The sequence below is a fragment of the Schistocerca americana genome, chromosome 2 (genome assembly GCF_021461395.2).
Source record: "Schistocerca americana isolate TAMUIC-IGC-003095 chromosome 2, iqSchAmer2.1, whole genome shotgun sequence".
Classification (NCBI taxonomy): domain Eukaryota; kingdom Metazoa; phylum Arthropoda; class Insecta; order Orthoptera; family Acrididae; genus Schistocerca; species Schistocerca americana.
This window is the reverse complement of record NC_060120.1, coordinates 660,118,064-660,133,783: the sequence shown is the minus strand read 5'-3', so window position 1 is coordinate 660,133,783 and position 15,720 is coordinate 660,118,064. Positions and strand designations below refer to the sequence as shown.

Sequence of the window (15,720 nt, the reverse complement as noted above, 5' to 3'; positions counted from 1 at the left end):
CGCACCACCTCTGTCCGCTTTCAAACCGCCGTCTCCACATCTTACTCGACACAACCAGTACGTAAGGGACCTTCTTCTTCGACATCTTGGCGAAATACAGAGCTTCTTTTCCGAAATCGAAATATTTATAACTTTTGGGAAACGAAAGCCATACCGACGATTACGTCAGTATGTAATTAGTTCTGTCAAGTGCAAATATAGATTCCTCTGTCTGTACGTTAGCTTCCTTTCACGCTTACTGATTGCGATAGAAACAGTCCATCGGCAGGGGAGCAACAAGAAAGGAACGATGAAACGAGAATGCAAATGTACGCTAATCATTTCTTTTTTATCACTGCATTTGTGCCTACTTTAGTTACTACAACTACATACCCAAAAGACAATAGGGAAAGAATAAATGGGTTTATGAATGTTTGAAAAGAAGAACGACATGCTCCATATTAATTTACTCTCTAAAAACATTAGTTAATAAAGTGTAGCGGGACAATGTTCAAAACAACTGAAAACACGTTCACTAAATAGAGATAAGAACATCTATGATTGACATGTCATCTAAAGTCGACTTACAATTTTAAAATGTTAGAAATAAGAAAATGAAGTAATACAGAATGCTACGCTTGTAATGTACGTTGTTGTTCTACATTGTTTAGCTCTGGTATTTACAGGGTCACAGAGAAAGCATCTTAGGTTCTGGAGGGAAAAGCCGTAATTGTAATTATCTGCGCTACAACAGAAACAAGAAGGACAACTTAAGGAAAAATAATGTAAGCTCACAATCGACTTTGAAGCAGATAATTCCTGTGACTTAGTATGGGCAGAGGTTATACTCGACAACCGGAATAAATTAATAACTGGCTCCTTTTACCAACCCCCTGTCTCAGATGAAACAGTTGCTGAACGGTTCAAAGAAAAGAAAACTCGAGTCTCATCACAAATAGGTACCCCACTCATACAATTATAGTTGGCAGTTACTCCAATCTACCTTCCGCATGTTGACAAAAATACATTTTCATACCCTATTGTAAATATAAAACAACTTTCGTAATTGTTCTAAATGGTTTTTTAAAAATGATTTTTAACAATTAGTTGACGAGGCCATTCAAATTGTAAATGGTTACGAAAACACACTTGACCTCTTAGCCAGAAATAATCCTGAGCATCACGACGGATACAGGGATTAGTGAACACGCAGTCGTAGAGAGGCTCACTTCCGTAACAAAGAAATTCACCAAAACTAAACGCGAAATATATCTATTTATAAAAGCAGCTAAAAATTCAGGTGACGTCTTTCTACGAAGTAGTCTCCAATCCTTCCAAACTATGTAAATGGAGACCATATGTGGCGTAAGTTCAAAGAAATAGTATCAACAGCACTCGAGATATTCATACCAAATAAATTAATAAGAGACGGAATTGATCCCCCATAGTACACAAAACACGACAGAAAGGTGTTGCAGGAGCACCGCAAAAGGCACGTTTAATTTAGACGAACGCAAAATCTCCAAGATTGGTGAAGTTTTACTGAGGCTCGAATGCGAGATGCATTTAATAGTTCCCAAAACGAAACTCGCTCTACAAGTGTGGCGGAAAATCCAAAGAGATACTGGTCCCATGTTAAGTAAACCAGCGGAAAGGCTCAGTAAGTACCTTTACTGCGCGACAGCAACGGTAATGTTACTGATGACAGTGCCACTAACGTGGAGTTAGTAAATGCATTTTCCGAAATTCCTCCACCAAAGAAGACGAAGTAAATATTCCAGAATTCGAAATGAGAACAGCTGGAAACATAATTTAGAAGTAGATATCCCTGGTGTTGCAAAGCAACTGAAATTACACTGTCAGTGACAGAGGAAATGATCAAATATCTTTTCAGAAAGGCTCTAATGTATAAGAAAAGTAGGTCTAATACATTTGTTTCTGATGTTCTTTAGTAATAATTAATTTTCAGTAGTAAGCTCCTTGCTTTTACTGACCTGTTTAAAGATAATCAACAATTTAGTAAGAAATTTTAATTTTTAAAGGACTATATCTAAGTGTACTTAAGTAGATTTACATCTACTATAAATGTTTGCAGCTAAACTTAAATAAAAAATATTTGAGGTGCAAAAATTGTCTACCTTAGCATCAGATCAGTTTTGGGATGTCAATTTTAGGTGCAATTCAAAGGTTCAGTTCCCATTTTCTTTTGCGAAAGCGTATACTTTCAGTTTAACAAACCATGATATTTTAGGTGATAGTTGCGATTCTGAAGCTTCAGAAAATTATTTTAGAACTCACAATTATTTAATAGTATGGCCATAATATTGGAAGGCAGAAAAAAGTTATCTTAACGTGACAACAATAGGGATACTTTTGTGAGTCTTGAAACACTTTTTAATTTTTACATTAAAGGCTGATCACACTTTGCACAGGCTTTGGACCGTGAAAATGATAAATGACCATCTACCATTCTGGCGTGTGTAAAATCAGCCTAAACACGCTGAACTAATGTACACTCTATTTACAATTACAACTTAATATTAGCTCCGATAATGCTGCTTCAATGATTTAATAATTTTATGTCAGTAACCTGCGAGGACTCGGTGGTCTTCATAGTTTTTAATACATTATTTTTAACGTATTTTAGTCCAGTCTCTGAATATGGGCAATGGCTTTCAAGCAAGGCCTAATGTTGCCAGTCTCTTCATAATTCTTTACGATTCTCTCTGTCCTGTCGTCCAGCTTCAAGTACTTCTTCTTCCTCTTCTTACCTTCAAGATTCATTTCCAATTTCATGTACATGCAGTTTGTGAGCTCTGCTTCCTTTTTCAAGCACTCCACCAAATAGTTGATTTTAGGGTGAGGGTTTCCAATAATACTATTTATTTTGTTGTGCCACCATTCAACAGCATTCGTCGTTCGGTGCCTTTTTCCGTAACAGTCCCACATTTCTATTGCGATATCCTCATTCTCTAGCCAGTTATCCACAAAGTAGTCAAAAAATTGAGAGAACCTTCCGTGATCAGGAGCTTCTGCATGAATCTCAATCCATCCATTGCTTACGTCCTCCGGTTTTACAACTGCCAGCGCTGCACACACGCTGAAGTGAAGTCTTAAATCCTCGTTCTAGCGGTACTCCTCAGTTAGACCGAGAACTCGAGTTCTTCTCCATAAACTCTTCTTCGTATGGAAATAGAATCCATTTATTTCAGTTGTGGGAAAAACTTGACGAATGGCCGATATCGCAGCTGCCTCAAAGTCCATCTTTACTTGTTTAGGACACCACTCAGAGACTACATGTTTTATCAGACGAACATATGTGTCTTTCTTCTTATTAGGGAGCAGTGCAAATACAGTAGGAAGAATGTTTGTTTCTTTAATCGGGCCTCCTAAGTCTACGTGTATGGTGTAGATCCGTGCAAACTGCTTGCTGCATCTCTTAAATGTTCCATCCATAAAAAAATGGGAACATGTTTTTAAACTTTCTTTTCCTTTGCTTCCACTAAAAATCATTATTCTCACCTCTAATCTATTGTCTTCCAGAAGAAAATTACTGCCAACTCCGATTTTTAATAGATCTTCATTAAGATCAATTTCATAAGAGTTCTTAGGCTCTTGTTGGTTCCCCCACTCTTGACTCCATCGACGACGCATGGTTCTCTTCATAAATTCTGGATTAGGCATCACTGCAACAAAGTCATAAACTTTATTATGTAGATTTACATTTCATCCGCGTATATCTCCGATAACTGTGTAGTTTCTTCTCGAGACCTTCTCTTCGCTCTTTCCACTTGCTTTCTCACTTTCAGAGTTGCATTGTCAGGTGGTCCACAGAGATGTTCTAATACGCTCAACACTTCTCCGTTCCTCGAAAGCAGCTTTCCCTTGCAATGATCCGCTTTTCGGCGTAAGCACATCCATGTAACAACGCCTTCTTTAGATTCCCTCTGTTTAAGATACGCGTCACTTTTCTAATGAGCAGGAGGCCTACGCTTTTTCGTTGTAATAACTTCCATTCCCTTGGTCACGTTAGGAACTTCGAAAGCAAACTGGGCGGGCGGGTGAGCAGGAGGAGGAGGAGGAGGAGGAGGAGGGGGAGGGAGACAAGGGACCGAACCCTTCGGAGCAGGTAAAACCGTGGCAAATGTCCGGGGTGACAAATGTCCGGACACCATGAGTAACAGCTCAGTAGGCAGTTAAAGAGGAATCGCCATCTCTAAAAAGAACAATTACGGAAGTTGGGAAGGAAAACAAATGTATAAAGACGGTAACTGCGAAGGAACCGTGGGTAACTGAAGAAATACTTCAGTTGAACGATGGAAGAAGGACGTACACAAATGTATAGGGACATTCAGGAATGCAGAAATACAAGTCCTGAGGAATGAAGTAAATAGGAAGTGCAGGGAAGCTAACACGAAGTGGCTGCATGAAAAATGTCATGAAATCTAAAAAGAAATGAGTGCCGGAAGGACTGAATCAGCATATAGGTAAACAAAACAGCCTTCGGTGAAATTAAAAGCAGGCGTGGTAACATCAAGAGTGCAACGAGAATTCCACTGTTAAATGCAGAGGGGGGAGGCCTGTATGAGAGGGAAGATATGTCTAATGTGATATAAGAAGAAAAGCAGTCGATTTAGAGGAGATAGGGAATCCAGTATTAGAATCAGAATTTAAAAGAGCTTTGGAGGACTTCAGATCAAATAAGGCAGAAGGGATAGATAACATTCCATCACAATTCTAAAAATCGTTGTTGGCAGTGGCAACAAAACGTTGGTGTGTAGAGTCCGGCGACATACCATCTGACTTTCAGAAAAATATCATCTACATAGTTCCGAAGACTGCAAGTGCTGAAAAGTGCAAGAATTATTGCATAATCAGCTTAACAGCTCATGCATCCAAGTTGCTTACAAGAATAATATACAGAAGAATGGAAAAGAAAATTGAGGATGTGTTAGATGACGATCAGTTTGGATTTAGAAGAGGCAAAGGCCCTAGAGAAGCAGTTCTGACGCTGCGGTTGATAATGGAAGCAAGACTAAAGAAAAATAAAGACACGTTCATAGGATTTGTCGACCTGGAAAAAGCTTTTGACGGTGTAAAATGGTGCAAGATGTTCGAAATTCTGAGAAAAAGAGAAATAAGCTATAGGACAAGACAGGTAATATACAATATGTACAAGAGCCAAAAGGGAATAATAAGAGTGGACGACCAAGAACGAAGTTCTCGGATTAGAAAGGGTGTGAGACAGAGATATAGTCCTTCGCCCCTAATTTTCAAATAAAAGAAAGATTCAGGAGTGGAATTAAAATTCAAGGTGATGACATTGCTATCCTGGGTGAAAGTGAAGAAGAATTACAGAATCTATTGAATGGAATGAACAATCTAATGCGTACAGAATGTGGATTGAGAGTAAATCGAAGAAAGATGAAAGTAATCAGAAGTAGCAGAAATGAGAACAGCGCGAAGCTTCACGTCAGTATTGATGGTCACAAAGTAGATGAAGTTAAGGAATTCTGCTACCTAGGAAGAAAACTAACCAATGACGGACGGAGCAAGGAGGACATCAAAAGCAGACTAGCACTGGCAGAAAGGGCATACCTGGCCAAGAGAAGTCCACTAATATCAAACACAGACCTGGTTTTGCAGAAGTAATTTCTAAGAATGTACGTTTGGAGCACTGGATGGTATGAATGTTATGGAAGAGGCTAACCAAAGACTGCGTTTTATGGGCAGGACATACAGAAAATGTAACAGATCTACTAAAGAGACTGCCTACACTACGTTTGTCCATCCTCTTTTAGAATATTGCTGCGTGGTGTGGGATCCTTACCAGATACGATTGACGGAGCACATCGAGAAAGTTTAAAGATGAGCAGCACGTTTTGTATTATCGCGAAATAGGGGAGAGTCACTGAAATGACATCATGGGCATCTTTAAAACTAAGGCGTTTTTCGTTGCGGCGGAATCTTCTCATGAAATGTCAATCACCAACTTTCTCCTTCGAATGCGAAAATATTTTGTTCACGCCGACCTATATAGGGAGAAACGATCACCATAATAAAATAATGGAAAATCGCACCGAAAGATATAGGTGCTCGTTTCTTTCCGCGCGCTGTACGAGATTGGAATAATAGAGAATTATTGTGAAGGTGGTTCGATGAATCCTCTGCAAGGCACTTAAATGTGATTTGCAGAGTATCCATATAGATGTAGATGTGAAACTTGGACTGTGGGAAAACCAGAACAGAAGAGAATCGAAGCAGTGCTACAGACGAATGTCGGAAATTAGGTGGACTGATAAGGAATGAGGAGGTTCTGCGCAGGGAGAAGGGACAGGATCATAGGACATCTGTTACGGCATCAGGGAATGACTGGCATGGTACTAGAGGGAGCTGTAGAGAGCAAAAACTGTGGAGGGAGACAGAGATTGGAATACATCCAGCAGGTGCTACTCTGAGATGAAGATGTTGGCACAGGAGAGGAATTCGTGGCGGGCCTCATCAAACCAGCCGGAAGACTGATGACAAAAAAAAGAAAAAAAAGACCCTAAAAGCACCGTCGAGACAAGACAGATAGAACACTACATTTGTTGAAAGGGCAACGGTGGAGGCGTTGTCGGAAAGCGGCAGTGCGCTGACTCGTTTGAACTTTATTCTCCACGCTATCTGAGCCCATGTTGACGGAACACCAGACTGTCCTAAGCGATATAGAGTGTACCGAGGCACGAGACTGTCGTCGTCCTCAGGCAAGGGAATAACAAGCTGCCTACTGATTATGGTCAATCTAGTCATTCGATTACTTATGTATCATCATTTAGTGCCACCTCCAAACAGCCAGCTTCTTCTACGCTACCATGACGATTCCCGTCTTTGATGAAAATGTGAACTTTCTGAAACTTGTCAACTTCTTGTTTACATGTATGCCGAGTCAGTTCAGGGTAAAAATCTCGAGCTTTCGGCGGTTGCCTCCATCGTCGTGGAAGCGGTACATGGAAGCGACCTCTCGACGCAGTGGACAAGCAGAGGCATTCGTCGCAGTGTTTACGCTACTACGGAAGCGATGATTTTTATGACCTCATAAAATCGAAATATAGGAAAGCATGGGTGATATTCAGTATGTACTAGAACCAAGAGTGAACAATAAGAATGGAACACGAAGAGAGAAGTATTTAACTCTTTTATTCAAATGGCTCTGAGCACTATGGGACTTAACTTCTATGGTCATCAGCCCCCTAGTACTTAGAACTACTTAAACCTAACTAACCTAAGGACATCACACAACACCTAGCCATCACGAGGCAGAGAAAATCCCTGACCCCGCCGGGAATCGAACCCGGGAACCCGGGCGTGGGAAGCGAGAACGCTACCGCACGACCACGAGATGCGGGCTCTCTTTTATTCAAGAAGTAACGAAGAGAAAACAGAAAGCTCCAGAAATGGGATTAAAATTCAGGATTAAAGAATATCAGTGACAATTTTAGCTTGTGACGTAGCTGTCATCTGTGAAAGCTGGATTTTCAGGATCTGTTCGAAAGGATGAACGATCTACTGAGCACAGAATATCGAGTAAAGTTTTGAACGTGACTGCGTGGTCAGCGACCGTTTACAAAGCAAAACTAAAGCAATAACATCTCTCGGTCGCATAAAAGAAATGTTTTGACCTAGGTTTCCGCACTAGTATGAGTGCCTTCATCAGAAGTAAAACACTAAAACTGCTCTATAACGCAATTACAAAATTATAGGAAAAAATTATTTATGATGAACATTATTTAGCACATGAAGTATAAGGCAATATTCTTTTTTTTTCTGACAGCAGGAGACATGGTAGCAACTTGTCTACGTAAGAGCTTAGAAGTACAGTTTAAAGGTTGAGAACGCCATTATAAAAATATAAAGGGAGCTGAATAGCTCAGCGAGCAGAAAATTGGTGTAATATGTAATGTAGTTAATATAAACCATTTAATAAACAAAAAAATTATTAGTCGACTTAGATACAAAAATATATTTCGGTAACTGCACGAGGGAACACGAAATCAAACATCAAATAACGGCTTTATTCCATTGAAGAAGCTTTTATTACGTAATTGTAGCTGCTCATAAGGAATGCGGACATCATTTCAAGAAAGATGTTTAAAAATTTCTAATTCATTGAGAACATCTAACCTAAGGCCTCTATTCTCAGTGTGCAAAATGCTGATATTGTGAACAGCTTTAGGCGCATGACCTGCTATCAGTAGGTGGTTAGCAAGAGACGAATTTTGGGTGCTAGTGCCATATTTTCTTAAAATATGTTCTTTGTATCTAACTGTAAAGGCACGTCCTGTTTGTCCTATGTAGTAAGAAGAACAAGTGTCGCAAAAAATCTTATAGACACCAGAGTTTTTCAAAGGGGAACTGGTCGATTTTAAATTATGAATAAATTTTTTTTTCGAACTGTTATTGGCTAAAAAAGCGACATTACAGTTGTATTTAATAAGAAGAAGGCGTTGAATCTGATAGGAGATGGGCCCCGAAAAAGGAACAGAAAAATACTGCTTCTTTAGGTTGGGCTCAATGATAGAGGTGCCGAGTGTAATAACTCTTTCAACAGTTTTCTTTTTAAGGATGTCGTCCACTACGGTAGGTTCGTATTCGTTATTAACTGCTATCGTTTTTATCAAATTAATTTCTTCCTCGAATTTTTCTTTCGAGGGTGGAATAGATGCTGTGAATAGCAGAGTGGAAGAATGCGTTTTTATGAGATTGTGGGTGCATGGAAGACGCAGGTACGATCTGATCGGTATATGTTTCTTTACGAAAAACATTAAATAAGATTTTATTTTCTTCTACTGTTAGCGTTAAGTCAAGAAAGTTCAATTGACGGGCCACGTTTTCGAGTTCACTGGTGAAGGATATTTTCTCGTGAGCTTCATTAAAAAGAATTCCATCAAAAGGTCCTTTGTAGGTGACTAAAATATCATCGACACATCTGAAATAGGAGAGAATGCCTAGCGCTGTAGCTGAGAAACAGTTGAACTTTTCTTCTTGAAAGTTAATGAAAATGTCAACAGGTTTACCAGCTAACGGATTTCCCATAGCGAGACCGTCGGATTGCTGATACAGTTGTTCATTAAATTCAAAGTAGTTGTTTTTTAGTACGACTGTGATTAGATTCATAAAGTCAGTGATATGTTCATCTGAAAGTTATGAGTAAACTAATGAAGGGGCAGTAGAAATGAGATTAGCTATAAACTTAGCAGCAAAATTAAGGGTCATGTAGTAGACGAAGAGAAATGAAGTCTACTAGTAACAAAAATATTTGAGAAATAAATTTCTCGGAGTGCACAGTATTGTGCGGCAGTGGATGTGTACTGTGATATGCAGAATTGAAAGTGAGGAAATTGTGCCGGGCCTCATCAAATCAGCAAGAAGACTGACTCCTGAGCGATAAAGTACAAAGGAAAAAGGCTAGCAACGGGATTAAAATCGAAACCTATCGGCAGTCTGTCATTGAATGGGGGCCTACGGAACTGTTGAAAGAATCAGCCCGTCGGATGGGAATTATAGCCTCGGCAGCTCTCTTCATATTACTCGAGAGAAGAAGGCTGTGTTCCGTCATGGAGTATCACCTTCTATCACCTCTTCCATCATCTCATCATCATCATTATTATCATCACCACCACCAACTACAACATCCATTACGACACTCCCTCCAACACCCCTTCATACGCGTTCATCATAATCATCTGCACAAAACAGTCATACTTAATACACAAAATTCATTCTTCGGAAACGAAAGTTGCCCAACCGATGTGAATAAAAGAAGCGTTTCCGGTATGCGGCCGAACCCCTACACCAGCTAAAAATGTGTAACGAAGTTCACATTTTAGTAAGCCTAGTTTGCGGCAGTCTGTTTGAACGTAAAACGTTACTGGTAGAATACCACTTACACATTCGACAAGGAAAGCGTGCTAAATCCGCTCCTCAGAGATTAAGTCATCGTCAGTTGTGATTACGCACTACAGTGGGTCACGGCAAGGCGTGACGATTACTGGCAGAGGAGAAGGCCAGAGGAGGGGGGGCGGGGCTAAGCTGATTGTCACCGTCGCCGAAGCAGCGTTATTTGGAAGTTGCTTGTACATAGAAGGAGAAGGGCAGCACGAATGGTCACAGGTTTGTTAACAGGAAGACTCTTGAAGACAGACGTAAACTATCCCGAGAAAGCTATCAACAAAGTTTAAAGAACCGGCTTTAAATGATAACTCTAGGAGTATACTAGAACCCCTTACGTATCGCTTACATAGGGATCGTGACGATAACATCAGAATAATTACTGCACGCACAGAGGCCTTCAAACAATCATTCTTCCCGCGCTCCATACGTGAATGGAATTGGAAGAAACCCTAATAACCGGTACAACGGGCCGTACCCTCTGATATGCACCTCACGGTGGTTTGCAGACTGTAGATGTAGATGTAGACAAAAGTAATTCAGTGGTACGTTTTACTCAAAGTACGCACCTTTCGGTGATGTGCGTATTAGCCAACGCGACAAGGTGCTTTAACACCACTTTTAACCAATCTCGGCGTTATAGATTGTAGAAACTGCTGAAAGTCGGTTTTCGTAGTTGCTTTACTCATGATCACATTGTCCCATAAGAAATGGACGAACTGGAGTGATAAACGGTAGACGGTCAGCGACAGTTCTAGTGAGTCTGTTGGGCGCGAATGACGAAGATATCGCTATAGTTGACATTAGGAGTAATGTTGATGGGCACTTTTTCAATCTGAGAGAAGTTGCGTTTATGGTAGTGTGCGATCGCTTAAGCTTTCGCAGTTTCAGCTCGTTTTGTAAACAGACAAACAGTAACTCAAAATAGATGCTAAAAGCAAAACTATCACCACCTCTCCTGTCCTCTGAGTATCAATAAATAAATATTCTGTAAATACATCTCGGATTGCCATTTAGCGCTTGACTCGAGTGGGTTATTTACAATGAGTAATATTACTATAAAACCGACGAATATGTAAATATGTACGTCAGGGCGCTCAAAAGCCCGTGTTTTTGGTACATTTTAACTAAGTATATTTCTGGACTATGTCGTGACAAAAATTGAATCGATTCATACTTCAATAATAATCTTTAACCCTAGAAAAGCGAAGGGGAGAAAATGTTCCACTCTTACTAAACAATCGTAAATTTTACGACTCCATACTTTATTCAAATGAAATCATGATTTACAGTTTATATATTGAATTAATTACAGTTATAAAGTCTCCAGTGGTTCGTCACATACAGAATATATACAAAATGCCCTGTTTTACACTCTATACTGAAAACACCAGATCGCGGTGAACCGACAGTTGGCACCAACTGCAGTCGTAAATTTTACAACGGTTTAGTAATCCAGGGCTTAGGCGGAAAGCCGTTCTAGTTTCCTACAAAACTTGATGCTTATTTAACTGGCACGTCCTTTTAGTAGTAATTAACTATCTTTATCTTCCTCAGGAAATACAGTCGATTGGTTTACAGGTATATGTTGCCAATATAGTGGACCATGTACGCTGACTGAACGATATTACAAAAGATCCTTACTACATAGGGTGAACAAAAAAAACCTGATGATAAGTTTAGAGCACGGTCGGGGGCGACGAATAGAGCAAACTTTTCCATAAATGTGTCGTTGTGGAGCTACGGTGCGGAAGAATGTCCATTAAACTAACTTGCCCCAGCTAATACCAGTTATGCTAAAGAGCGCATTTGCTAATTAAATTAGCTGAAGATAATGGTTCCATCTGAAAAGGCAACGCTAGGCAAGCCCCTGTCATTCACTGGTTAGGTTCAACACGAATTTTCCATGACGTTCAGTCAGCTGCGCTAACGGAGTACCGTAATGTTACTAACGTTTTAAGATAATAAGCTGTAACGCTGTGCACACCCAACAGTTCGCTTACCGGACAGACTCCCACGCGTTCGTCACTGATTGGCTGTCGTTTCATGTCCGAGGCCCCACACTGGTTTATTTCATACTTGTGCTTATCTGGGAATATTTGCCCGATTGGGCGCCCCACTCCCTGTTCTAGCCTTATAACCAGGTTCCTTTTGTCCAGCCCGCAGTACAATCTGCTGCCGCCTTAGCGTAGGTCCCAGAACGGTGCCCTGGGGCGGTAGTAGACACGCACCTGCAACTGGAGTTCTTCTGCGACGGCGGTCGCCATGGCGCAGTCTACACTGAAGGCGACTCACTGGCCGCACTTATCTGGGCGGCGCGACCTCTGGACCCTGCCCCCAGCCCCTCCCAGCTGACACCTCACAACGCTCCGTCAATGAAACACTTGCCAAGCACCACAGTGCCTCAGCTGCAGCTGGCGACAGCCCACAGGGATGATGACCACCACTGGTGGCTAAACTGTAGCTTAGTTACGGTTAGCCGCGCGGCCGGTGATGTCATACTGAATAATGCTAACAAAAATAGCGTTGAGATTCAAAATGGTGTATATTCTTGTTGTTGTTGTGGTCTTCAGTCCTGAGACTGGTTTGATGCAGCTCTCCATGCTACTCTGTCCCGTGCAAGCTTCTTCATCTCCTAGTACCTACTGCAACCTACATCCTTCTGAATCTGCTTAGTGTATTCATCTCTTGGTCTCCCTCTACGATTTTTACCCTCCATGCTGCACTCCAGTGCTAAATTGGTGATCCCTTGATGCCTCAGAACATGTCCTACCAACCGATCCCTTCTTCTAGTCAAGTTGTGCCACAAACTCCTCTTCTCCCCAATTCTATTCAATACATCCTCATTAGTTATGTGATCTACCCACCTAATATTCAGCATTCTTCTGTAGCACCACATTTCGAAAGCTTCTATTCTCTTCTTGTCTAAACTATTTATCGTCCATGTTTCACTTCCATACATGGCTGCACTCCACACAAATACTTTCAGAAACGACTTCCTGACACTTAAATCTATACTCGGTGTTAACAAATTTCTCTTCTTCAGAAACGCTTTCCTTGCCATTGCCAGTCTACATTTTATATCCTCTCTACTTCGACCATCATCAGTTATTTTGCTCCCCAAATAGCAAAACTCCTTTACTACTTTAAGTGTCTCATTTCCCAATCTAATTCCCGCAGCATCACCCGACTTAATTCGACTACATTCCATTATCCTCGTTTTGCTTTTGTTGATGTTCATCTTATATCCTCCTTTCAAGGCACTGTCCATTCCGTTCAACTGCTCTTCCAAGTCCTTTGCTGTCTCTGACAGAATTACAATGTCATCGGCGAACCTCAAAGTTTTTAATTCTTCTCCATGGATTTTAATACCTACTCCGAACTTTTCTTTCGTTTCCTTTATTGCTTGCTCAATATACAGATTGAATAGCATCGGGGAGAGGCTACAACCCTGTCTCACTCCCTTCTCAACCACTGCTTCCCTTTCATGTCCCTCGACTCTTGTAACTGTCATCTGCTTTATGTACAAATTGTAAATAGCCTTTCGCTCCCTGTATTTTACCCCTGCCACCTTCAGAATTTGAAAGAGAGTATTCCAGTCAACATTGTCAAAAGCTTTCTCTAAGTCTACAAATGCTAGAAACGTAGGTTTGCCTTTCCTTAATCTAGCTTCTAAGATAAGTCGTAGGGTCGGTATTGCCTCACGTGTTCTTGTATAGGGGCATATTGTCTTATGAGTAAGTGGCAGACAAAAATGGTTCAAATGGCTCTGAACACTATGGGACTTAAGTTATGAGGTCATCAGTCCCCTAGAACTTAGAACTACTTAAGGGGGCTAGGACGTCAAACGGGCCGTCTTGGAGCAGAAGAGACACCACAGGACATTTTAATCTCCACTCTCTTTACTTTTACGAATAAATTCATAAAACTTTGTCAGCATGGTCAGGGAGGGTTCAGGATTCACACTCGTGGCAGTGGAAGTTCAAAAACATAACAAGATTAATTTTGTTTTACATCTGAAAGTTCATTTTTTTCACTTACTATTGGCTGCGTTTGTTGCCGTAGGTACACGTTTCTTCATAAGTAAGGGAGATTCTTCGATGAATTTTGCACCGCATGCAAACCGTACTTACTGGAGTATGAAACTCTAGAAATTATTTAATTTATGAAAAAAATAAATGTGCTGTTACATTTTAAACTTCATGTTAAGAAAAAACTCAAATTTTATAGTTAATTATCTCAATTTTTACCACAGTTTTTAATAGATTTGGAAAATTCTAGAGTTTCATACACCTGTAAGTATGAAACTTCCTGGCAGATTAAAACCATGTGCCCGACCTTTGCCTTTCGCGGGCAAGTGCTCATTCTGGGAACCTGTAAGTATGGTTTGTATGCTGTGCAAAATTCATCTAAGAATCTCCCTTACTTATAAAGAAAAGTGTACCTACAGCAATAAATGCAGGCAATGGTAAGTGAACAAAAGGTGAAATACAAATGTAAAAGAATAAATTATATTCTTATATTTTTGAACGTCCACCACAATAAGTGTAAATCCTGAATCCTTTCTGGTCATTCTGACAAAGTTTTATGAATTCATTTTTAAAAAGAAGACAGTGGAAATTAAAAATTCCTGTGGTGTCTCTCCTGCTCCAAGTCGTCCCATTTGACGTCCTACCCCCCTTAAACCTAACTAACGTAAGGACATCACACACATCCATGCCCGAGGCAGGATTCGAACCTGCGACTGTAGCGGTCTCTCAGTACCAGACTGTAGCGCCTACAACCACTTGGCCACCCTGGTCGGCTAAATGGCAGACAGAAAATCCTAAAATTATTGTTTAGGTCCCTAACTGATGCTCTGCTTTACAACAGCTTAACCGGCCGCGGTGGCCGGGCGGTTCTAGGCGCATCAGTCCGGAACCGCGCGACTGCTACGGTCGCAGTTTCGAATCCTGCCTCGGGCATGGATGTATGTGATGTCCTTAGGTTATTTAGGTTTAAGTAGTTCTAAATTCTAGCGGACTGATGACCTCAGATGTTAAGTCCCATAGTGCTCAGAGCCATTTGATTTGAACAACAGCTTATGATGTTTTTTACGTCTGGATTTACAAGGACCGTAGTTTACATCATACGTTCTGTCAGCCGTTTCGTAGGTCATTGGACAGTAATTGGACATCATGTTCTACAAAACAATTACCTAATAAAAAACTTGGAAAATCAGTCAAATGTTTAGTGAATGCTTTGTCTAAAAGTTAGAAATGAGATAGGTATGAGAAACATCTGACGCGTCTTTTATTGATGCTCGAAATTAGGTACAGCAAATGAGACTGCAAGGTCTTCATAATCTACTAGACAAATATCCTCTAGTGTTCTCTAAAACTTTGTGATTATTACCTAAACAGCGAACTTTAAATTCTCAGTCGGCACATCATCTCCTGTACATAATTTCGAGCATCATTCAAAGACGCGTCAAATGGGTGGTTGGTTGATTCGGGGGAGGGACGAAACAGCGAGGTCATCAGTCCCATTAGATAGGGAAGGATGGGGAAGGAAGACGGCCGTGCCCTTTCAATGGAACCATCCCCGCGTCAAATGTTTTCCTAATCTATTTTAATAAAAGTTCAAATAAAACAATTATCTGCGTCAGTCACTCTTTTTATTTCATCCCACGACGCGTTTCGAAAGTTGACACTCTCATCTTCAGGTGGGACAATGATATTGTTTTACATATTTGCTGTCTGGATGCAGCCAGTTGTTTGTTGTTGATTCATTCTGAATCTTTTCCCGTGCACAATACGCTGTGGCTCGTCA

At 40.6% G+C, this 15,720-nt stretch overlaps 1 protein-coding gene across 1 annotated transcript in view; it reads right to left on the bottom strand.

The window, feature by feature from the left end:
• LOC124595907 overlaps positions 1-12,189 on the bottom strand; it is a 135,507-nt gene extending 123,318 nt beyond the window's left edge. The window contains exon 1 of the mRNA XM_047134818.1: positions 12,141-12,189. Within this exon, the coding sequence (XP_046990774.1) occupies positions 12,141-12,176 (36 nt within the window). The 5' untranslated portion in view covers positions 12,177-12,189. The remainder of the gene's footprint in view (positions 1-12,140) is intronic.
• Between the last annotated feature and the right edge of the window lie 3,531 nt (positions 12,190-15,720).